General features: G+C 42.5%; 4 protein-coding genes across 4 annotated transcripts; 2 read left to right on the top strand and 2 right to left on the bottom strand.

Moving 5' to 3' along the window:
- Nucleotides 1–1,009: 1,009 nt before the first annotated feature.
- On the bottom strand, nt 1,010–5,110 carry exoc8 (exocyst complex component 8). Its single transcript, XM_060042031.1, has 4 exons — nt 3,835–5,110; nt 3,238–3,491; nt 2,395–2,643; nt 1,010–2,006 (listed from the first exon to the last, which is right to left on the bottom strand). Exons 1-4 carry the CDS (start codon nt 4,988–4,990, stop codon nt 1,599–1,601), a joined length of 2,067 nt encoding a protein of 688 aa, XP_059898014.1. The 5' UTR covers nt 4,991–5,110; the 3' UTR covers nt 1,010–1,598.
- A 238-nt stretch (nt 5,111–5,348) lies between these two features.
- Nucleotides 5,349–9,637, top strand: sprtn (SprT-like N-terminal domain). Its single transcript, XM_060042034.1, has 5 exons — nt 5,349–5,912; nt 6,089–6,188; nt 6,524–6,652; nt 7,233–7,548; nt 7,678–9,637. The coding sequence occupies exons 1-5, from the start codon at nt 5,599–5,601 to the stop codon at nt 8,676–8,678; spliced, it is 1,860 nt and encodes a 619-aa protein (XP_059898017.1). The 5' UTR covers nt 5,349–5,598; the 3' UTR covers nt 8,679–9,637.
- A 2,383-nt stretch (nt 9,638–12,020) lies between these two features.
- On the top strand, nt 12,021–16,513 carry fam89a (family with sequence similarity 89 member A). Its single transcript, XM_060041071.1, has 2 exons — nt 12,021–12,474; nt 14,243–16,513. Exons 1-2 carry the CDS (start codon nt 12,226–12,228, stop codon nt 14,579–14,581), a joined length of 588 nt encoding a protein of 195 aa, XP_059897054.1. The 5' UTR covers nt 12,021–12,225; the 3' UTR covers nt 14,582–16,513.
- A 3,405-nt stretch (nt 16,514–19,918) lies between these two features.
- On the bottom strand, nt 19,919–24,537 carry arv1 (ARV1 homolog, fatty acid homeostasis modulator). The gene is made up of 5 exons (XM_060041070.1): nt 24,378–24,537; nt 24,100–24,219; nt 23,378–23,534; nt 22,564–22,794; nt 19,919–21,400 (listed from the first exon to the last, which is right to left on the bottom strand). Exons 1-5 carry the CDS (start codon nt 24,471–24,473, stop codon nt 21,273–21,275), a joined length of 732 nt encoding a protein of 243 aa, XP_059897053.1. The 5' UTR covers nt 24,474–24,537; the 3' UTR covers nt 19,919–21,272.
- Nucleotides 24,538–24,618: the final 81 nt, after the last annotated feature.

The raw sequence follows: 24,618 nt of genomic DNA, 5'->3' as shown, positions 1-24,618 counted from the left end.
TTTGGCTGTTTGTTAATCCAGTCTTGTCAGGCAACTCATTACACTGAACTTTTAATAGGAGCTCGGCCTGGCTCCCTCGAGAGGGGCCTCCATGCCACCCATAGGACAGCTTCCTCTCCTTCTCCCTTCAAGATCTCACAAGACAACAGGCCAAAGGCTAATACATGGCTATAAACACACACACACACAACTACATTGCATTACAAGCTGATAATACTAGTCCTGGATGAACTGTCGACGAAGAACTACCAGTTAATATTAATTATGTGAATCTCCCTTCACACTGATTTGAATGAAGGGATGACTGGATGACTAATTTGGTTCATCCTGAGCCGTAGGCTGTGAAGAGGAGAATGTGATCATTAAGGCCTGCAGAATGCTCATAATCTAAAAATATCCAAGTCCATGCGATGACACATCAATTCTGCAATAGCCATATTCTTTTAGATGGGGAGCCAACTGTTTTCATGTTTCAAATATATGAATCACAGCTTTGATGTTCGGGCTGAATATTAACTTCGGTCTCATATTAGGTTTAATAAAATGCATAATAATTAACTGTTCGTCATACATGACTTGAAAACATTTATGAAAATGTGAGAAAATACAGATTGGATTTGAGCTTTCTTTTCCTTACATGCATTGCTTCCACTAGAGGGCACTAGTTCCATTAAGTAAATGAATAAAACCATTCAAACATAAGTGGTAGACTAAAACGTTGGCCCAAGGAAATTTTAATGTTTGTACGATTTGGACTTCCAAAGTTTGAGTTTTTTTTTTTTTTTTTTAATAGAGTCTAAAACAATGTGTGTTTACCTCTGTCCTTGTCCCTTTTATACCTGGTCAGCGTAGATATTGCTTTTGAACAATCTAACCAACAACAAAAATTATCAACCCGTTACGTGATGGAAATGGAAAGTGGTGGATTAAACAAATAAATATATATATATATATATATACAAAAAAGCATGGTTGAGAACTGAGTGGGGATATGGATGACACATTTGGCTGTGCATATTGATAGTATTTTAATTGAATGTGCTACAATCAATATCTGGCAACGTAGACAGTGATACTTTTACTCTACAGCTCTGCAACAGTGCAATGGCATTTTAAACCAATCATCCCTTTAATCTATCACATATTTTGTTTAAGGCTTCAATACAATGAGGTGAAATTTTAAAGCCCAGTTAAATTGTTAGTACTGTATACCTCCTGTGGATACATGTGAGACCACATAATATACACAAAACCCCATCATAAAAGCATTAAAAGTAAAGGATTACAAAACTATACAAGGGGAAAATAAATCATTCAGGTTATTTTTCTCTAATCCAGCTCAACAATGACTCGAACAAACATCGACAAACATAGCATTTAAAATAATGACACCTCGCCAGCACTCTTTCCCATTGTGTTGATCTTTACATTAATGTTCTGAAATGTGCACTTTAAATGTGGTTCTTCTGGCAGCAACGGCTTTCGGCATTATGGTCTGTATTAGTGTGTACGTAAATATTTTCAAAGTAATCATAAGGGGCTATATTTTTTATCTAAGGGCCTCGCCGGCCCCGGGAGCGCCGGAGAGAGGGGCCATCCTACACCAGCGAGGTGGTGCTCTCGGGGTTCACCTTCAGCGAGCGGGTGCTCTTCCTCAGGTCCTGCAGCTGCTTGGCGGGCTTGCCCACGGCCTCCTCGAAGCGCAGCTCCACCACGGGCAGCACCGTGTCGTGCAGGAAGGAGGCGTTGTGCACCACGAAGGCCTTCTTCTCGCCGTCCTGCTCGCAGCGCAGGCTGTAGTCCACGTGCTGCACCGCCACCAGGATGATCTCCCGCAGGCTCTCCAGCAGCACCATGTGCAGCTCGGCCACGTACAGCTTCAGGCCCTCCTCCAGGAAGCCCATCATCTGCTTGGTGAAGCTCACCACCGTGTAGCTCAGGTTCACCCAACAGTCGTCGCCCGTGTACTGCTCAAAGTCGCCGATGCCGCTGACGCGCATCTCCTCCTGCGGAGGGGAGGCCCGGTACGTGTGGTTAGCGTACGTTACAGGTACGTGCTACTGGCGGCTTTAGTTTTATTAATGACTACTGATTACGCTCATTATTTTATTGGTCACATAATTGATGCTCACAAACGAAGAGACACGATTGCTTGGCCTTTTTATCCAACAATTGAATCGTAAATCTAACATCGATTTTAATATAAATATAGAGGAAAATATATAGAAGAATAAGAAAATAATGTACATTGTGTACCAATTCATCAAATTTATCTAGGATGCGATCGTAAGCCCTTAGTTAATCCGCCCTCCAACAATACGTTGCTTTATCAGCGAGTCCTTAACACAAACAGCCACACAGAGAGGCACTCAAAAAACCCAAGCTGGACTCTACCTTTAGTTTGGCCAGGGCCTCTGGGGTCATGAGGTTCATACGCCGCCACATCTCCTCAGAGTTGCGGTGCTTGGTGGCCTCGATGATGATGTCCTTGTAGCTGAGCAGGGCCGTCTTGACGTCCTTCACCAGCATGGACTGCAGCGTGAAGCTCAGGTCCAGGCCAATGTCGCTCAGCTGCTTGCAGTGCTCCTTGGCCACCTTTACGCACTCCGCCGCTGTCGTCAGGCTCTCCTGGCTGTCAAACACCTGGAAATGACAAAGTCACTCGTCAGAGAGTATTATAAGGGCAGTTTGGTGGGAGAACAGGGGGAAGGGCCACTTGCCTAGAGGTGGCCTCCTTAGCCTGTAACCGCTTTTAGGATGGACTTTGCCAGTGAATTTTTTTTAATATGATTGATATACTTCCCCCCCCCCCCCGATTAGTTTTACACTTTTTATTTGTTATTAGTTGGCGAAATGGATCTTTAATTCCAAAGGCTCTCGTGATAAAATGAAAGATAAAATACAATGACACTAACCGTGGCCTTATTGAGAGCCCATTGTGAAGCCTATTGTGCAAAAATTAAGAAAATAAACCCTGTTTCAGCAGCCCATTTAGGTGTTTAGGACCAACAACAAATTAAGCAATGTTCACATTTTGTTAGATAAACACATCCTGCTAACTGAGGATCAATATGGCTCAAAACCACCATAGAAGGTAAAGGGAAATTCAAGCCAAAATTGTTCCAGCCACCTCCGGACCATACGTGTCACACCAGAACCAAATTAAGTTTCAGTGACGAAATCCTCTCTCTCCGCCAATGCACACACATGGCGTTTCCTCCTCGACCGCCCACACACCTGCTTGCTGAAGGCACTGACGAACATTCTCATGGCCGAGCGGGACCAGACCACGAACGCTGAGTAGCAGCCCGTGTTTCCGGCGAAGTCCATCTCAAACTCCTTGGCGGTCTCCAGCAGGCTGGTGAAGAAGATGTTGCACAGCTTGTGGATGTAGAGCAGGGTGGCGCCCTCGATGCGCAGCTGGCGTATGGCTGTCTGCACGGCCGCCGCGCGGTTCTTCAGGAACAGCTCGCAAGCCTTGGTGGATTGGCCTGGAGGGGGGGGTCGGGGGGATAAGAGCATACAGGTCATTAATTGTTAAAAGTTCCTTTGAAACACAAAGTTCTGATGTGCGCGCATGTTTTCACTTGTTTAACAGTAGAAGGATTGCTTTTTGACTCATTAAGTATTTTATGAGATTATGTAAATGGGTCATTTGAAGTGGGTTGGGGTTACAAATACACAATGGTGGATTTCAAAAGCACCAACCACTTATATGTACCCTTTAAAGAGACTAAATTGTCATTCACGAAAATGAATCAGCCATAATGAATACTAGCCATTTGTAAGATAATTATTCAAGGCTAGAGCTGGACTCATAAGACAGCCACTGACCTAGTCTGACCAGCTGGGACACGGCCCGGCGGGTGGCCTTGGGTCCGCCACGGAGCGACCGGTCCGGGGACAGCTCAAACACCAGCACCTCCGTCAGCTGACGTACGCGCTCCTCCACCTTGCCCCTGAGCTCCTTGACGCTCTGTGTGACGGGTTGGTCGCGGAGGTACTCGTTCAGTTTGTCCAGCAGGTCCACGGCGCCCTCAAAGTCCCGCTGAGCAATGCACACATCAAGGTCTTCCGGAAGCTCCTGGATCCACTCCATGCCCAGGTCCACCACGGCACCTCCCGAGTCGGCGGGCAGGTCTTCCTCCTCGTCGTCGAAGGGGTTGGTTGACACCTCAGGTCGCTGTGGGGAGCTGGGCATCTCCTCCTCCTTCTTGCGTTTGTCCTTGGTGACTTTGTTCTTCTTGGTTTCGTCCAGAATCTCCAGCCACTCTTTTTTTACTTTGCTGTTTTCCGCCTGGAAGATGCGGCTGTCTGGGAACATGAGGATCTTAAACATGTCCTTCATGGGCGGGTGCTCCTTCACGTTGACCACAGCAAAGCTCTCCAAATCATACAGGGCGTTGTATTTATACTTCACCGTACCCCGGCGATTGGGCAGCCAGGTGGCAATAAGCAGGCAGTCGTTCATTAGAAAAGCATGCACTCTCTGGACTGGGTTCATGTTTTCAACATCAAATTCAGCAAGGTCCCCATTGTACACCAAGTGCCTTCCCGGGGTGTCCATGATGTTCTTACCCCCCTCGACTTTCTCTAGTAGTGACGTCAGAGTCCTCTGCTTTACTTCTTCTGTTTCCTTTGGGAAGGCGGCTAGCATCTCTTTTGAAGTTTCATCCTTGTCTGTTGACAACAAGGCCTGTGTGATGCTCTCCATTATGCTCTTCTGCTCTGTAAGAATATGACTGAGCTGGTACATCTCACTCTCCAAGTAGGAGATTTCTTTGGCCGTCTCAATAAACTGCCTGTAATTCTTATAGACATTTTTCTTCAGGTTTTGCGCCGTTTCATCGGCCAATGTCTGTATTTTTTGACGATGTTCCTGCAAATCCCTGTCGCCATCTGATTGCTGTGACAGCTGCTTGACGTAGTTCTGCGGATCAAAATTAGCAGATTCCAACTGCTTTCGCAGCCGACTTCCAGTTTCTGACATTTTTAAACCGATGCCTTCTTTACTTGTACGATGTAGGGGCTGTATACAATCAATTGTAAATCAAGCTAGCTCCCGTCAGCTTGCAACCCAAACAGGAAGCTACAACAAGGTTGACGCCTTGAAACGTCACGAGTTACAGAAAATAGTTGGCCGACCATACACGTCTCCAAAGCAAATATTGCTTTTGATTAAAGCTATTTTATACCTATAATAATTGTGAATAATTCACGATAATATATATTCATGCCTCTGCCTTTAACTGTGTACTGGATAGTATAGTCCATATAACTTGTTATTATGCAATGATTGAATGTGTTAATGGATTAAAACTCCGGAATGAACTACGTTTCCTAGCGTCCTTTTCGGACCAGTGCAACCAAGATGTCTATGAGTGCAACCACAAAGCGAAACGTCAACAGAGAACGGTCTGAAAGAATTTGGCTCCTGCTCTTACTGTTAACTATATATTCACCCCTTTTCATGTCGTCGTTTTCATGGAAGAATTACTTTTATCATCGTCTACCAGCGCATAGTGATGTAACGTTAACCTTTGCGAGCTAGCTATACTCATTGTTCTGGCCATCCCTGACACTGACATCTATTTCAACATGGACGAAGACTTTATGGTTGCTCTGCAGCTGCAGGAACAGTTCGACAACGAATATGAATCCTCCTTATTATCACCAACGAACTTTGAAGAGAATAGCGTTGAGCAAAGTAGTAAAAAAAGAAAAATAGAATCGGGGGGTAATGGTATTCCCTGGACAAACCGAGTGGAAAGGCCGATGTCCATCGTGGATGAGTCCTGGGAGATCTTGGACCCCAGCCCTGATGTTCGAGCTATGTTTTTGGAGTTCAATGCCATGTTCTTCGAGGGCAAACTCAGTGGAGTCGAGGTCAAATGGAGCCCAAGAATGACACTGTAAATGACCATTGATCAAATACTATACATTTTCTGTTCACACACGTACAATCAGAATGAAGCATGTATTTCCCTGATTTAGCAAATTATGAAATAGTAATAGCTTGTTGACAAGAAGCAGTAACCGATATTGTCTACATAATTGTATTTGTGCGCATTGTGTTTGTTCTGTCCAGTTGTGCAGGTGTGTGTTCTTACGAGGGCCGCGGTGGACTGTGTTCAATTAGACTCAGTGAGCCGCTATTGAAGCTCAGACCCAGGCGGGACCTGGTGCAGGTAATTGCATGATGTGTTTTATTATTTGCACACTTTGCATTTCCATAATATTGGGAGAAAAAAACGTAGCAAATGCATCACATAAGCAGTCAAGGCCTCGAATTCTACCTCACAGCTCTTAGTTATGACTATGAGACCATAATTATACTGTTGTACACAGCAAATTGGTATTTGCCATATGTGTATTTTGAAAGCTTCCTCTGCTGCTGTGGTGGTTTGGTCAATTTTCTATTGAGTCATCTGGTATTGGATGAATAGCAATATGGATGTCACTATATCAAGGGACGCTCTATGTAAACATACACAATATTTCACCCTCAATTCCCCCCCACCAGACTCTCCTCCATGAGATGATCCATGCGCTGCTGTTTGTGACCCAGAACAACAGAGACAGAGATGGACATGGGCCTGAGTTCTGCAAGCACATGGAAAGGATCAACACAGCCACTGGGACCAAAATAACTGTGTGTTGCTATTGTAAACTGTTTTCAATCCCTCGCAATATCTGTTCACAAAAAAAGCTAATGAGTGGTGTTGTGGGAGAGAATACCAAATATAAGGCATAGATTCAACATGAAAAGTATATCAACAATTCTATAAATGACGTCCAAGAAGTGGACTAGTCACAGCTGGCTCATCAGGTAGCCAACTGTATACACACACACACACCCAGTAACAACATATTTTAATGGTGTGTAGGAACTGTGTTAACCTTTTCAATGGAAAGACTTTCTACTCATTGAAAGATCATCAGCATTTAAATAGAGTCACACTGATTCTATTTGATTTCGATTGTCTGAGGTCAGGTTGTTTTAATTAATGTATTACAATTATTCAATCATCCTTTGGAGTGTAATATCTGGGGCCTTGTTTAGCACAGTCTAGGAAGTCTATCGACATGTATGACACACAAACAAATCCATTTGACCCTCTGGCCTTTACTGCCTTTATAAAGGTCTCTATTTACCAGCAGCCATTGTTTTAGTAATTTCACCTTCACTCTTTTTTTTATTTGTATTCACCATCTCTCTCCCATCTGGCCAGGTCTACCACAGCTTCACCGACGAGGTCGACCTGTATCGGCAACACTGGTGGAAATGCGATGGCCCCTGCCAGCATCGAAAGCCTTACTTTGGATTCGTGAAGAGGGCCATGAACCGGGCCCCGTCGGCCAACGACCCCTGGTGGGGAGATCACCAGAGGACCTGTGGTGGGACTTACAACAAGGTGAAGGAGCCCGAAGGCTACGGGAAGAAGAAAGGCAAGGCAGAGTCTGGAAAGGCACAGTCTGGCAAGGATAAGATGGCAGAGGGGAAAAAGCCAGTGGGGAACGCAAAACCATCTAGCACAACCACAGCCAGTGAGTAAACTCTTCAAAACCTAACCTTCTACTTTATTTCACACATTTTTGCTGTGTTGCTAAATACTGTAGGTATTTGGTAAAAAAAATCTATAATTTATTTTGGTCTTTTGTATTCTAAACCTTCAGGTTCCGGGTCGCAGGACATCAGAGACATGATCCCATTTAGTGGGAAGGGCGTTCTTCTCGGGGGGTCACAGCCCTCCTCTTCTCCAAAATCACCAGAGCCTGTTTGGAAAAGACCTTTCCCTAGCCCTGTTTCCTCTCCCAAACGACCCCCATTCTCACCTCCACCCCGAAACAAACTTGGCTCTCCCACGGATGCCTTTCTGGATTCTCTGGGCAAGAACAGTTCTGGCACCTTGCCCCTAAATAAGCCGCCCACAAAGCACTCTGTGGGCAACACCAAGTACTTTGTCAGCATCAATGGCTCGCCGGTTAGAGTACCCAAACCTAACCGTGGCAACGTTGGACCAGGGTCCGCCAAGCAACACACCCCCGGAGGACACATTCTAAATGCTAAGCAGAAGTCTGTGAAAGAGCTTTTTGATAGTTTCAGCATAACTGAGAGCCCGAAGCCCTTAACAGACAGCAATGGAAAAACTCCCTCATCATCCAGACAACAGGTCAATCCTCCATCTACCCTCTCAAAGTATCCATCCGGTGCTCCCACAATGTCAAAACCGAGCCCTACCAAACCGAGCCAGTCCAAGTATTTTGGCAGTCAGGGTGCGGCTGGAGCTGCCTCCGTTTCTGCAGTCCCCTCCAGGAAGAGGTCGTGGGACGAGCGCGCTGGCACTCCTAATCTCTTAGACTTCTTCAGCAAAAAGGCTGGAGGCTCGGGGTTACCCCATGGCCAGGCGAGGGTAACGGGAAGCGGGGCCTCCGCTGCGTCCGGTTCCTCTGGAGAGCACCAAAAAACTGCCACTGCCACAGTAACCAGCAGCACCGGCACCACTTCCTCGTCACACTTACCGTCGTCTTCTGCTGCGTCGTCCTCGTCCACTGCACTGCCTAACACCAGCTCTTCCTCCTCTGTCCCTCTACCGCTGATGGTCAGCTGCCCTGTGTGCCAAGTAAAGGTACAGGAGTCCAAGATCAATGAGCATCTCGACTCCTGTCTTTGTTAAGGAGGGCGGTGAATGTGGACAGAATGTGGACAGAATGTTGATACATTGTTGTATCACTCCTGACTTCCGATGAGTAAAAATACAAGTTGGCAGATTCTTTGTTCTTGACCAACTGTTTCATTCAGGGAGTTGCCGTAGAACCATTTTGGTTCTACTGCAGGTAAGCTCTTAATGAAGTAGAGAGGTACTTCATAAGAGTGCTAGTAATAATAAGGCGTATAGGCACACCATTTTTGCGTTTGGGATTGTTTTAGTTTGTGCTTTTATTTAATTGTATTAAAATGAAGAGATTGCCTTTGTTAACTACAACTTGAGTGCTGTTCTGAAAGACTGTGTCTTTAGCCTTACAACCAAATAATCTTCAGTTCATTGATGCCTCCTATAATAATATTATGGCTAAGAGATAGCACCAGATTAAAAATCAATGTCTTCCAAAGTTCATGCCTCGATTGGAACTAAATAACGGAAAATATATTATATATAATTCAGCCTCTGCTGTAGCGCAAACTATATCTACCTCTCTTAACGGTTAAAAGGAGTGTTGGGACTGCCATTCTCATAGATTTGCTGATCTGTAGCCGGCAAAGGGGATGTTTCACTGCTCATTTTGGTGCTATCACATTTCAACCGGGCCAGCTATGGTATCCGCTTCCTTTGCCCATAAGAATTCCCAGTGCATTCTGCTTTGGCAAGCATTCGCAAGGGCGTGTGCATCTGACCTTGATGGGCAATGAATGAGGATGTGCCAGTTGAATTTAATCATTCCCATTTAAAGTATTTAAAATGTTACTATGTGGTTAAAAGGTTTTATAGTGGAAATTCTCCTCACTCTTTTTTGTGGAGGGCAAATTATTGCATTGCTACAGAGGATTTGAATGCTACTTATTATATGTTGTTTTGCAATACATATTTTTAGATCTATTGAATTCCTAAGCAAATAAAAGTTTGTTTTAAACTTTTTTTCTTTGCATGGATATGATTAACCCACCTATTTATTTTTAAAATGTATTCTATTTTGTGGAAGAACCTTGCGTTGAACGTAACATGGCCATACATATATGGAACTGGATTCTGTGTCACCACTTATAACAATTGCCCTTACAGGGAAGGTTTTGTTAATAAGCTTTATTCACTATACTCATTCTGCCATTTTTTCAGAACACTTTTTCCCTTTTTTGAAAATTGGATACAAGAATTCGAAGATTTGACCCTACATTTTTCATTTACTTAATTTAAGAACCAGACCGGGCTGTGCACTAGCCACCAAATGTGCTAGATCTTCAAGTGTCTTTCAAGTGTTATTTCTTCAGGTTTGGAATCAATGGGGACATCTGCCAAAGGGAATTCGGGGACTAGGGACAAAACAGAAAGGGGGAGTGATGGATAATGGAGGAAGATTGATGTTAAGGACAGCTGGTGACTAGGGCGTCCAGACTTTAGGAAGGGTTGGATGCGGGGGGGTTAGAGTCAAGGGTAAGAATCAGAGAATGGGCAGGACAAATGGGTGGAAGAGTGTCTTAGAGAGGCAGGCTCAACATAACAGACAGACTGATGGACATGCCATGTTCCCAACACTTGGCTCTGTGTGATTGGGTGGTAACACAAATTAGTTAAGCACGTGAAAGCCCATTATTAATATCCATTCTTGAATCACGAAAAACCACTTCCTCTTGCCCTTCCTTCCATGGTACATGATTTAGATGTTCCAATCTATAGACTTCTGATCTTAAGATTTTAGGGCATGGTGAGGTGGAGGCATGCATTCATAATGGACTCCTTTGATGCTGGAGTAATAGCAGGTTAAACACATGTGTGGTTCCCAAAAAAAAAGATTGGGACTGGCGTGTTTATTAAGTCTGCCAGAGCTGCAATGCCTTCCTGTGTTTGCTGGGGAAAACAAAGCCATCTTGGCTTTGCCGTACTTCTCCCTAGAAGTTAGGGGAAGAAAGGAAGGAAGGAAGGAACAAACAATGGAAAAAGATACAACAACTGGGACAGTGACTCGGCAGCTGGTCACTATCGCTGTCTTTATTTCTGTGACCATCCCAAGTCTATGCTCCAGAACACCAGTGTTCCACAAGCAGGCAAATACACAAGCAGGCAAATACATAAACATTACAACTTTATCTTGGTACATTTATCTTTTATAAAAGGTTACCCATTACACATACATTAAAAAGGTTACAATTCCTATTTCAGATGGCTGAAAAACTGAGGAAATGTTAGTCAGTAATGATGTTTTTTACCAAGCAAATTATTCAGTAATTTCACACAGAGCTGATATATTTTGGGCTACGATAAACCAGCCTACACTCAATGAGTGACTTAATTGTCTCTTTTAGCAAGGCAGACAGTTGAGCCACAGGTCTGATTAACAAAAGCCCCTAAATGGTCTATCCTATCTGGTTCCCCCCGCCCCCCTCTCCCCAGGGGGTACAATCATGCATCTAATCCCCTGATCTGAACCATGGCTCAGAACACAGCTCGACCGGGATGTGATCACTGGTGCTCCGCCCTTCATTTCCACAGTGGTGTGTTTGATCTCCCTCACTGTAAACAGCAGATGGATACTCGTCTACATGACTCCTCCTTTTTGTAACATTTCCTGCAAGGCAATTTGCTTGCTTGCTTGTACATTTTGATTGCCATTTAATTAAGGCATATCGATGCATATTTATTTTTATGTTATGTTTTATTTGACTTTAACAATATGTAATTGGATAAAATCAATTAATCTGCAATTTCTGTGTGTTTTGTGTGAGTGTGTCTGTATGTGTGTGTGTGTGTGTGTGTGTGTGTGTGTTTGCGCGTGTGTGTGTGTGTGTGTGGCAAATCAAATGGTCTTCTGTTGTGTGGGGTGCGCGTGTTGCCATTGTGCCTTTATTTCAAGGTTGCGTTATGTTGTGACAGGCCACGGCTGGGGGTGGCAGACCCCCAGTTTGGGGGTAAAGCCCACCATCTGTCAGTTCTGTGACACTATTGTTACTGTGAAACACTCTCATGTTGACCTCCCCAGTAGGCCTGCACTACCACAAATAAAGAGTATCTTTCAGCCTAACCGTTATACCATCAATAGTAGCATATGTAATTATTGTTACAGGAGATGTAAATCATACAAATATTGCCATGGTCCTGGTAAAATTCTGTTGTAATAAGCTTTTATTACATGTCGATATGTTGCCAAATACGAGACACATAAGGCTATAACCTAGCTGTGACAAGAAAACTTTTAAAATTGCCCTCAACTATTGACTATCGTTTTTAAATCTGTCAAAAAAGTTATGAATATTCAATCATCGCCCAGCCGTCCATGCTCGTCACGGGGACACGCCCACTCAGCCACAGTGTTAAAAGGACAGGAAGTGGATTTAGCTACACCTCCAGATTACTGCCTGGGCTTTTCTGGGCGAGGGGAAAACCGCCGTCGTTCCGTTTTTTTTGCGCAGGAGATGGTTTTACATTGATATATTTTAACGATTAGAAACGCGGTTATCCGTGGGAAGTGCTTGTTTTGTCCGGTCCCCCCGTTTATAAGCGTAAAAAAACGATGAATGGTAAATCGGCGAATGGTACGGTGGGCGGCATGGCCTGTATCGACGGTCTGCCGCCCCTGCCGAAGAGCCTGAGCGGCTTGTTGAACTCGAGCGGTGGCTCTTGGCGAGACATGGAGAGAATGTATGTGAAGAAAACCATGATCCAAGATGACCTGAGCCGAGGGCGAAACAACACCGACCATTTTCTGACCAACAAGCCGGCCAATCTCGACGCGGCTCTGGCACTGCTCCGGAAAGAGATGGTGATTTGCTTTCGCATGTGTTTCTTAAAACCTCCGAAGTGTTTTTTTATGATCATCTTCTGTTAAACGTTGAGCTTGAACAAAATCCGTGTGTTAAACTGCTGGATATGTTGCGATTGGGACTGTAGACGATTCCAATTGTAGGCCTATAATAACTGGCAGAAATACATAGTTGACATTAGGAATAGCCTACAGTTTGTTTGAATCTGCGGGAAATTTGGCATTCGTTTGTCCAATCTTTTTGAGAAGCAATGTTCAAAGTAACAGCAGGGCTAACGTCTGGGAATAATTCCTCTATCCACTTCAACATAGCCTGTACCCATCCCGAGGTTTGATTCTGGCCAAATCCGGCCATCAGAACCGTTGAATTTCAGTCAGTGTCCATGTTTTATAACTATAGGCTATACATAACTCGTGGAACAATTAAAAGATCTAGTTTTGACCTGTGCACTACATTCAGAAGCCCCCCGTACCCCCAGACACATTCGCAGCAGGGGGGCCCGCAAGGGGTTCCAAGTGGCCTCTACATCAAAAAGAAAACTGAACGTTTTCTCCATTCATCTTTCGTCTTTCTTTTTTCAGTGATTTGAAAACACCTCTGTGGTGAAATGCCAAATCCGGTCTAAAGACATTAAGGAATCTTTCAGACACTGCTTTGTTGGCTAGGGTTGGACTGCAAAGTGTTAACATTATTCAAAGGAAACACAACTGCAGCTAATGCTGTCATTGTGGGTTAAAAGCGATTGTTCAATATAAAAAGGACATGATTATGTTTTGCTTGATGCAGGCATCATTCTCCTCAATAACCAAAGGCAAACACTTTTTACTCTCCCAGAAGTAAGCCTATTGCCTATAGGTTGAATGGTTGAGGGACGTTCCCATTTGATGCTGTAGTAGAGACCTCAAAGGCAGCATACCTCAATCGTGTTCCACAAGCACTGCATTTTTTTTAAAGGGGTAAAAATTAAAGGGGTAAAAATAATAATGTGTGTGGGTGTCAACAGACTGGCCTAGTGTCCCAGGTCATGCTTGGGGTCAATTGTAACAATCTCCAATGTTGGCTGGGATTGAAGATTTGTTGGTTTGTTCTTGAAATAATCATGCCATTTACACCTCATTCTGTAGTTTTGGTATTTTAATGCTGAATAAGTAAAGGGACTTTCGGCAGGTTTGTTTCACCTTAAATACCTCTGCTGGTACAGCGGTGATTTCCTGTGGGAGTTAAACCTGCCATTGCACCATACAAACTGGAGCCAACAGTCTGCTTGTTTTGTGGAGCCTTTTGTGTAGGTGGTAAAAAAAATTGCATAGGGCATCGCTGTGGCAGTCAGTCAAGCTCATAACAAGTTTTAATTTACAGGAAGGCCTGCAATCGCTGCTCTGTAAACTTGGCTGATGTATCCATGTGGTGTTGATATTCATGAGATTAGAAGAAGTCAACATTGGCTCTTTTCTTGATTTGAGGCGCAGGCCTACATTGTAGTAAACGGTACCTTCTCATGATTGTGGTTGCCAATTCAGATTGAACAATGAATACTGCCATCTGCATGTTCATCTTATCCAAAATATGTTTTAACTGGTTAATGCAAAAATGCAACCCCATCCTCGCCATGGAAACATTTTGTTAAAAGGAAAAGAAATACAGCATTAATTAACTCCATTAGTTACCCAGTCGTAGGTTCATTGGCGCCAGTCAGTGAGCAAACAAGATCGTAATGTGACACAACAAACCAATGTGTTTCCTTCCCTCATCATCACGCCCTCCAAGGTGGGCTTGCGTCAGCAGGACATGTCGCTGCTGTGCCAGCTGTGGTCGCTGCACGAGTCCATCCAGGAGTACAAGGGCAGCTGCCAGGACCTGAGCGCCGCCTCGGGCCTGCTGGAGAACGGCTACTTCGACGAGGACGACGAGTACTACGGCGAGCCCGGCGCCACGCCCACGGGCGAGCTGCCCCCCGACAGTGACGACGGCGAGGGCATGGCGGCGGCGGTTCTGGGCAGCGCTGGGAAAAACGGGAGCGGTGGCGGAGGTGGGAAAAACGGCATGGGAGGAAGTAAGGAGGCTGGAGGAAGCTGGCTTCAAGACTCGTTCCACGTCACCATCTGAGCGCTCTTACGGGCGGCCGATACGAACACGGACACACAAGATGTGATGGTTGGGTTGGGTTTGGTGGACGATGGAAGATAAGGATGGCGTTTCCCGGGGACTGGCTGGAGGGGGTTGGGCTTTACGCACCCCGGGACTTGGTAGGCCTGGGATGGATGTTGAAATGGACCGAGGGAATCGTGAATCTTTCCTCACGCAAGCACACAAGGGAGAAGGAAAAATCTGCTTGCGTTGGGGAAAAGCTTGGTTTCATTTTGAGGGACGGATTTGTTTAGTTGTTTTCTTCCTCTTCTGCCTGACCCGGTGCTGTATGGATTCTAGGGAGGAGAACTATCAGCCTCGTCTCAATCACATGGGACCGGAGTTTGATTGGGTCTTTCATCCTTTTTTAAAGACTTAAGATTGAGGCAATACTCAAATGCATTGTTATTTTCTGAACTGCTCTTCTTCAACTGTATTCTCTTTTTCTAGCCTATCCTTCAAACTTTTTTTTTTGGACATATAAAGATATAAACAAATTTATATTATTTATTATCTAATATAAATATAATTTTTCTTTTGAACTATTAAATTCTCAAAAAAATAATAAAAGTCGTTTTGGGATTCCATGTGTCCGTTATAGCATTTAGCAGGCTACTGGTACTTCCTTAATCAATGGAGATGTTTCTGAACCTGGACATTTGAGTTGGCTGGTTGGTGAGAAGACATTATCGATGCTTAGGAACTAGAGTGGTTATGCTTCTAGTACTATAAGGTCAAATGATGTCCATATTACACCAACCAAGCCTTTGATTAATTGGATACCTTGCATACAAAGGTATACAGTAAGATGTGTTTGCACTGGTTCCCCTCGACATGTAGCAGTTTATGTTTTTTCTGAAATATTCCAAAATCCTAGCATCCGATCATTGTCTTGATCATCACCCATAATCTGTGGGTAAACCATATCGCCTTTAATCATCTGAATACAGGGTAATTTTATAACCAGCTGAGAATGTTTCCCCTGCTTGTTCATACTATAAATATTCTGTATGAATTATGCTAGCAACACATACTCTGCAGCATTTAGCCAGTCAAAGCCTATGCTTTAGCCACTCCAAATATGCAAACATTTGGGTTATATGTGGATGTACGCAACAAGGTGTTGGGGATTGGGGACGTGTTAAATTAGCATGGTGGATTTAATGCATTTTTTTAAAAATTGGTTGATTGCTAGTGTAGTAATTATATTGCAACACCAAATATTTTCTCCACATAAACATTTGTCATGTTACTGTGGTCAATAATGCAAAAAAGGAAGTTACTAAAATGGTTTTCTCTTTTGAAATGGACACCTCCGATATCCTATGTTGACTGCCACCGCTAATTATTTATTTTTTTGAAAGCCTAGAATGGGGCTGCCAAGGTTCCTGTAGCCACCTTATCAATGCATCTCTATTTCCTGGCATCATTTTACAGCATATTTGAGTAAAACACTCGCACCAAAAATCATAAGTTATCTGAATCTTTCCATTGTCATTCTCCATAGTAGAGGCTGAAACTAGCCACAATGTCTGGACATTCCCTTTTATGTTGAGAGGAAGGAAATTACCAATCTTTCGGATCCCTAAAGCAAGGCCAACTGCTTTAAATACCAGGACGTTTTTATTTTGCCATCTCTAAGATTTCTACCTAACCTGTTGCTGACATGTTTTCAATGATGCTCTATAGGTGACTACTTGCCAGTTTTATTTACACCAAGAGGACATTCAAAAAACACTCAAGTAAAATGATAGTGTTGGTGTAACCAGACAAAGCAATGTTCAGCGTAAAATGCCCTTTGCATTGCTTGTGACGCAATTGGTAATGTTGTTCGAATGCATTTTATAGTTACGCAATTGTAAGGAATGTTTCAACAGCAATGTACTTTTTATATAAAGAAAAGGGGCTTGACATGTGGCTGTACAATCTGTATTGGTATGACTGACATGCAGCATAATGCTGAGGCCTCATTTGGCATAAAGCATAAGGAGCTGAAATTCCTACTTTGTAACATTTTAATTGGAAAGTAAATTCAGTATTAAGTACTGACCTAATCATGCAACCTCATTCAGGGTTGTGATATCATTTTAACTGCACAACGTATCAAGCACCCCCCTGTCACAGGCCCACCACTGGAAATTAGCCAGCACTAGATAGTCTATCAGGAGAAAATTAATGTTTTCCTTGTGAACCTTTGTGGCCAGACATTCATTGTTGAAAATTTTAAGTCCATCCAGACAAAGTCCCAACCGGCTCCCTGATAATACATCTCTATAAAGACTGTGTACTTTTGAGAATATTACCACTTACCTCACACATATCCGATGGTGCCCCAATAAACCAACAGATCGCCCAAATTGCTTGAAAGTAAACTTTCCAGTTCGGCCAATGTATAACATAATTTAATTCCCTTTGCTTTGTGGGAAAAAACCAAACTCATCTGACTTGTAAAGCCTGTTATATCATAGTGCTTAGCCTGGTAGCAGAGTTCACTCGATTTTTGAATCAGGTCTTTCCTCGCATGGCTCCACAGCGTGTGATCAGTGCCTTTATGAGCTTGGTGGTCGACAGGCCGACCGCCTCTGTTATGGTTCCAAACGCTGGTCAGAACAGTGGTAACACATTACAATTGGGGTGCATTCATTTACCATTAATTAACATTATTTAATGCATACATTTTAACTTACAGTTAGCTGATGTTCTAGTAATCCCTTACTAATGGTCTTCATGATAAGATGATATGATTTATACAATATATGTTAGGGTTAACCCTAACCCTTATTCTAATGTTATATCATGATGCTTATTATTGCCTCAACTAATGTTAGTAGCTGGTTAATAAAGTCCCCTTATTGTAAAATGTTACCAAAGAAATTATGTAAACACGGAATCAATGTTCTCATGTTTGATGTACTTGAGATGCACCTAGTTTAACCTTGCAGAGGTTTTTGTGTCAGTTTGTTATTGCATAAGCTAAGGTGCTATTTGTGCTATTTCTCGGTTTGAAGGGTATTTCAGACAGTTTCTTTGCACACACCTTGTACTTCGGTTTTGATGTCTTGTTTGGTCCCCAGTACTTGTTACAAGCTATGATTGTTATTGAACAAGCACATAGTGCTCAATGTACTGTATTGGTAATGTAAAAAAAATGAAAATCGAAGCCAGCACAGCAAACATATGTAATGCAAGCCTTACATTTTACACCAGCAAATGGTAATTCAACAACAGTCCGACTAATATTATCAGTTGAATAGTATGGCTGTAGATCAATCAAATTGTATTAGACCAAGGATTCCCATAAAGGAAGTGAATGAAAGTCAAATGAATTCAGTTGCACACTTTTGCCATTCAATTTGATGACGCCTGTTTTATATCTTGAGTGTTATTTTGGCATAATGAATTGTGACATGAATTCATCTCTAACTGTACACCCTAAATATACCCTAAATGTGTAGCCAAATATAAATGCCAATAACAGGGACATAAATCCCTGAACTGACCGAGAAATGGAAATGTAAAAATCTTTACTTTAAAAACAGAAAACAGTACTGAGTATTCAAGACATAATGCAACCCAATCAGGATATAGCAAAACCTGTTAACCGATTTCTATGTATACCATACATCATTATAACCATTAGTTGAATGTAGTGTACCAGTGTCTTTTTTATATATATATATATATATATATATATATATATATATATATATATATATATATATATTGTTATGTCAATCTAGGGCTGGGTGATTATTTGGTCTGTTCCGGTATACCTCTACAACGTTCAAATTTCCACCTCCCCGGGACTTCATGCAACAGTATCAAAACATACATTGAACAACGATAAGGACAATGAAAAACCAGGAATGGTGGAAGAATCATGTGAGACAAAACACATTTAAACATGACCATTACCTATACACTTTAATAATGTTATACGATTGAAAATTATCACCCAGTTCTAGATTGCGATACAATTCCTTCAGTTTATTGTAAGCATTTGCAGCAGCAGTGTTATCAGTGAATGACCATACTACTGTTTCTTCGAAGATTGTTTTGATGTAATCTTATCATAGACATGATACCTTAAAATGAGTTTAATAAAAGTGAATTGGTACTTTCCTGTTACAAGTGTGTTGTTTTTCTTTGCATGTGAATTATCCCAGAAAACATTCAGACGTTAAAATGCCTTTGTACATCAAACATGAAGTTGTGCGTGTCCTCTTTGCACCCTACATTAAAAATGAATGAAGATAAATAAATAAATAGGAAAAATATGCCTTTCTGGCATCCCTCTTTCATCCTTCCTTCCCTCTGGGCCATGACACCTGTTAGAGGATTAGGAGCAGATTAATGTAATCTTGGTTTAGAGATAATCCAAGGTCACTCTGTCAACAGAGGGTTTCACTCTCTCCACACATTGACGTTGAGAAAGTGTGCAACAGAATCATTACATCTACAGATGTATTTGAAAATACTGCTTTATTCTGAAAATTGAATCCAGTATAATGTAGACCATAATGTCTCTCTAATGGCAAAGAAGTGATTTTGCGCATAGCAGCGAAAGCCATCAGAACGAGGTACATTGACATGAGGTGTCTTCTGACTCGGCAGTTCAAGAGTTCAAGGTCTCTTCTCCAATGCGCATGTGGGCAGACTTGATTCCTGGTCTAGTCCTCTGTATAAGACCTTGCTGCCCTGTCTTACTTTTAGCTCAGTATTCGCCTGAAAAGTGAATCACTGGAGTATTGGCAAGCCATGTCCATTACAGATTTTATTTTAATGTCCATTTGTAATACAAATGTATATCTGTATATCCTATTTGTTATTTGTATTACAGCTTTGCAATTTGAACATTTGCATTTAATTACCTGAAAAAGGTAATCACTTCCGCAAGTCCATAATGTTCTTAATGGCTCTGTGGGGATTCCTCTTAAGAGTGATGTGCAAATTGAATTTGGAAACCAAACCAGCACAGGCTAAACTAGATAACTAATTTAACCTCAGTTTAGATCCATGAAGGCAAAGGCAATCCAAAAACACAAGGATTGCCTTTGCATCTGATAGAGTTTTACCTTTACAAAATTAGTTTGGGTTGTTTCCTGGTACTGAATATCTGTTGGATTATTAGACGATATAGAAAGGCATTTCTTTCATTTGTTGTTCTTACGAGGCAGGCCACACAGCCCCTGCATACAATTATTTTAGCCTATAAGTCAGTATAGTCAGTTTCCTGAAAGTGACTATACACTTTCAGGAAACTCTTCAACGATCACCATATGAAAATAACGTCTCTGATAAGGACACTTAACCATCTGTCGGTTCAAGAAAAATAAACTGCATTTATTGGGTTTTATATGAAACAACACAGTGTCCCTTCAGGATAGACCAGTCCACCTTCCCTCATTTCCCCATTAGTATCTGGCAGAACTGGAATGCAGACTACACCGTTCTCTGCAGTGGCAGTGGAGCGCAGTGCAGATACGCCCATGGGTGAGGAGCACACATTCCACACTAGTGTGCTGTTTACACCAGCTGCTTCTGCTGAACAGACGTGTTGCAACCTGCAGGGCGTGTAGTGTGCGCTACCAAGTTGCAGACGCATACACTCAGCCATGCGTGATGTGCAAGAGTGCATATTTGAGTGCATATTATATTTATTATTATTATTATTATATTTTGGCATAGATGAGATGGAATTATTTTTCTTTCTTTTTTAAAACAGCAAACCATTACAGCCATTTAGACAAAGAAGACAAATTGGGATGTTGTCACCTCAAAAACACACACACACACACACACACACACACACACACACACACACACACACACACACACACACACACACACACACACACACACACACACACACAATTTCCCAATGCTTGTGTGGCGTTTCCAATTTCAACCTTTCAAGGATACTTGCATGTTGTTATGTCCAAAAGTATTTTTAAATCAGTTCAATCGGTTAGGTAGTGAAGTTTATATGGAGAGATTCCTGAGAAAATATGTCTTCAAATATAAATACATCACAAAAGATAAACCTCTGCTTGTATACCTCAAACATGAGATGACATATAAAGTTTCCCTTCACCAAGCGCCACTCAAACTCTCATTGTTAAGATAGTGTCATAGAAGAATAGCTCCTCTTGAATTTCCCCCACAATGACAATTTCTTGCTTGGGAGAGAGAGACAACATGGGAGAGAGGAAGTTAAGCGTAGAATTTTTCTATTAGGATGAGGAATGCGTGGAGTTCTGTCTGAATCCTGTCCAAACAGTGAGCCAGCATTTGGGTGATTTGCAAGCTCTCAGCCTTATTTGGCTAGAGCAAGACCCAAGATGTGGATTTACCAGGTTTAACAGTCATTTAGATCAGGAGTCCAACTAATCCCATGGATCTACACGAGTTTCCCTTAAAACAATGAAACGATAGAAAACAAAACCAAACAAGATTTGCCCTTTGATTTCCACCTCAAAAGCTCTCCAGGCTCAGTATTCCAAGCATCTAGTGGATTGTTTTTCTACCTCGATGGGCCGGGGAGGTTGTGTTCAGCCGAATAATGTTAGCTCTGGAACTGTTCCGCCAAAATAAAAAGTCCCACCTGCTCCCAGTCGGCCACTGTATCCGCCCATCTGCATTCAAGGACCTTAATGCAGCATCATCTGGATCACCAGAAGATAAGCATGTTCGGAAGAAAGTGCGGGAGCTTCTGAAAGACCAGTTCCATGCAGGTTTCCGACAGCAGGCCGGCAATCACAGCCATCACGGACAGACGCCTGCTGCTATTGAGAACCACTAGAAGGAGAGGACAGGCAGCAGGGGTGAAATTCATTAGAATGCGGTGTGGTGTCGTTTTTTTCTGGATATAAAGCATATTACTAGGCAGAGGTAAATCTTATTACTACGCTTGTCACAATCTTGTCATAGTAAATGCCCGTGTTTCTGTTCATTTAATCTAGACCAGGGGTCTCAAACTCGCGGCCCTGGGGCCAATTGAGGCCTGCGGGATTATATTTTCTTGACATCAAAGTTTAGTTTTAGTGCGGCCTGCGCGTTGTTGTCAAACGCACACTTTTACGGAGTGGCATGCCACTCTTTTTTATCACTTGTGATAGGGTGACCAGATGTCCCGGTTTTGCCGGGACAGTCCCAATTTTGAGTTGCGTGTCCCGAGTCCCGACAAAAGCCAAAGAACGCTAAAATGTCCCGGTTTCCACCAACCGCTATGAAATGTCCCCTGTTGTTACATAGCCAACATGATCTTATTATAGCCCGATCATTAACTTAGATTGGGTCGGTTGTGCTACTTTTTTTTGTGGAATACTTGATATGGCCCAGCCTGACCCAGACTCTACCTCCAGCGGCCCCCAGGTAAATTGAGTTTGAGACCCCTGAACTAGACAGAGATTCATGCTTTGAAAATGCAGTGTTGCATCTGTTTTGTGGAGAGACGTTGTTACCCCTGCTGGGATTATGTATGAAAAAAAGAAAATATTAATAAAGATCATTCGCATGGATGACAATTTAAAAATATCTTTCAGAATACAGTGTTGATAACCCCCTGCTTACTACTTAATACTAGTTTACTTTACATTTTGCTGCATGACTATGAATAAGAATAATTATCTGTGTACTAGTCGATGAATGACTTAGCTTTATCATTCATAGTAGACACATTATTACAAATGTCATAATGGGCCAGAAAGGGGGCAGAGCAGTCTGAGCATCATCTGGACGATAAGATATATAAAAACTATACATCTGTTTCATAAGATCATAACAACTATTTCACCAAAACATTGATTTTGGTCCAAACCCAAGAGAGTTCTTATAGGGGTGACCTTTATCCACCCATCCACCCTTTATCCACCCAATCCAATATATTTGACCATTTGGCCAGTAAAAACAAACAAATAGGGCTACTTATTGAAAGAGTAGAGACGAGAACGTTCCCCTACCTCTGATGGCCTGGGAGTTGGAGGTGAGCACAAAAAGCTTGATGAGTCCCAGGCACAGCGGCGAGTAGTCGTGCTCCCATATGACGGCGGGGATGACGAGGACCTTGCCGTAGCAGGAGAGCAGTAGCGCCCGCAGGAGCTGCTGGGGGTCCAGTGGCTGAGGCCTCGCGCCCAGGAGCCCCACGCTCAGCCAGAGGAAGCAGAACACACCGCCGCAGAAGGCCATGAGTTCTGGGGAGGAGAGAGGACAACAGTCAGTGGGCATCAGGGGACAGGGGTGGACAAACTTCAGTGTCTTATAAATTAATCCTTTTTAGACATTAAAAGTTTCTTTGTTGATCAGAGTACTAGCTTTTTCCCATTTCAGAATTCTAATAAGAAGACATTAGTGTACTTTTTTTTATATACTATTTCCCGGCAGAAAACGCCCATCCAATGTTTATCTTGGTAACAGTAATGTGTTTCGAAACTCCTGAGAAGAAAAAAATTAACCATACACAAACAGATTTGTCAAACCTCATAATTAATTGGCAAATCGCTGGATTGCCAGAATATATATTATTAATTTGTATCGCTAACTTTCTTTTATTAGATGATCGAATGTGGCATTGGCTGTATTAATCCCAGGAAACATCCACTATAATGACTGATTAAGTAAAAACAAAGTGGATTATGTGAATCTACTATATCACATGCCATCCTATCACCTCCTTGGCAGGCACAGTAATTACTATACAGTTTTCCAACAGTTCTTACGCTACACAACAAACACAATAATACAATTTCCCTTCCTGCTCCGGTGCTCCTGTTTTACCGAGGGCGGCTAATCCGAACATGCCGTAGAAGTCCCATTCCTTTGTGTATCTGATGATGTCTGCGGGGTCGCTGCTCTGCTCGGAGCCCTGCTGGAGTACGGACCACCGGAGGTAGGCCTCACACAGGAGACAGAAGACGCACAACTTCCAGTGGATCTATAGAGAGGAAGAAGGTGGTCATGTGTTGATATAATGTTTTATACAGTCATGACAAGACAGTGATTCTCAGCTGGGGGTACGTGAGGCAAAATCAAGGCTGTACTTAATTTGATATAAAGATCCCAAGAAATCAACAATGTAAAATATAATTTGTTTTACATAATTTATGTTAATGCAAAACAATAGTTAAGAACTAAGCGTCTTCCGTTTTAAATGCCTAGGCCACCAAAATATTGATAATGATGCTAAATATTAAAAGATGAACATTAATTATAAATTATTAGTTAATTAATGGTAAAATATTACTTCATAGGAAACCCTTTCTGGTTAGGTATCATGAAGGTCTACTGGGGGGGTAAAACAAGGTTAGGAACGGATCCATGCATCCATTATGTATGATTGTTGTTGTATTTTCAGTTGGCATACAGCAACAACTACAGGCTACTCCTTAAAACCTGACCTGTCATATGGAAAGACTAGCCTGGATAATAGACGTTCGGTTCATATTTATTATATGATCCCAAAGGGTTCAAGTTGATTCGTTTGTATTTGTAATACTCACGTTGAGGCTGGTGTTGAACAGAATGTGCCTGAAAGTCTGTGTCTTGCAAAGGATAGCATCAATCAGGATGATCACAGGGTCGTATTCTATGTACTTGTCTACTGGCTTTTGACAAGAATCCTAGAAGAATAACACACGCAGGGCTATGAGTCAAGTTGTACTTCTGTGTCCGATTTTAGTTACTCAAGAGCATCTGCACATGTTTACAGTTTACAGAATTAAACAGATATGGTTTAACAAATCATAATATCCCCCCAAAACGTTCACACATAACTCACACATATAGTGATCTTTAAGATCCCATTGCTGTAATCCCTATGTAATTCCAAAGCATTCTTGTTACATTCTACACATCTAAAGGCACTCTTCTCCATTCTCGTTCCTGGCAAGAAATTGACAACCGGCTTCACCACTTCCTTCCTGGATCATTCGCAGAGGCCGCCGGGAAATGTAGTTCTGAATATAGCCCGCGGTTTGGATTCCGCCTTTTCGCGAGAGCGAGTGTTCACCGCTGAACTA

This window comes from Gadus macrocephalus, chromosome 21, assembly GCF_031168955.1.
Source record: "Gadus macrocephalus chromosome 21, ASM3116895v1".
Taxonomy (NCBI): Eukaryota; Metazoa; Chordata; class Actinopteri; order Gadiformes; family Gadidae; genus Gadus; species Gadus macrocephalus.
Note: the sequence above shows the minus strand (reverse complement) of the source record. Positions and strands in the feature narration are given on the sequence as shown.

Coding starts and splice junctions, on each gene's coding strand:
- exoc8 (XM_060042031.1), bottom strand. CDS start 4,990: ATGTCAGAAACTGGAAGTCGGCTGCGAAAGCAGTTGGAATCTGCTAAT. Junction 2,644..3,237: donor TCAGTGCCTTCAGCAAGCAG/GTGTGTGGGCGG, acceptor TGTCATTTCCAG/GTGTTTGACAGCCAGGAGAG. Junction 2,007..2,394: donor AGGCCCTGGCCAAACTAAAG/GTAGAGTCCAGC, acceptor TCCCCTCCGCAG/GAGGAGATGCGCGTCAGCGG.
- sprtn (XM_060042034.1), top strand. CDS start 5,599: ATGGACGAAGACTTTATGGTTGCTCTGCAGCTGCAGGAACAGTTCGAC. Junction 6,189..6,523: donor CCAGGCGGGACCTGGTGCAG/GTAATTGCATGA, acceptor CCCCCCCACCAG/ACTCTCCTCCATGAGATGAT. Junction 6,653..7,232: donor CCACTGGGACCAAAATAACT/GTGTGTTGCTAT, acceptor CCATCTGGCCAG/GTCTACCACAGCTTCACCGA.
- fam89a (XM_060041071.1), top strand. CDS start 12,226: ATGAATGGTAAATCGGCGAATGGTACGGTGGGCGGCATGGCCTGTATC. Junction 12,475..14,242: donor CACTGCTCCGGAAAGAGATG/GTGATTTGCTTT, acceptor ACGCCCTCCAAG/GTGGGCTTGCGTCAGCAGGA.
- arv1 (XM_060041070.1), bottom strand. CDS start 24,473: ATGGAGAAGAGTGCCTTTAGATGTGTAGAATGTAACAAGAATGCTTTG. Junction 22,795..23,377: donor GTTCGGATTAGCCGCCCTCG/GTAAAACAGGAG, acceptor TCTCCTCCCCAG/AACTCATGGCCTTCTGCGGC. Junction 21,401..22,563: donor CAACTCCCAGGCCATCAGAG/GTAGGGGAACGT, acceptor CTCTCCTTCTAG/TGGTTCTCAATAGCAGCAGG.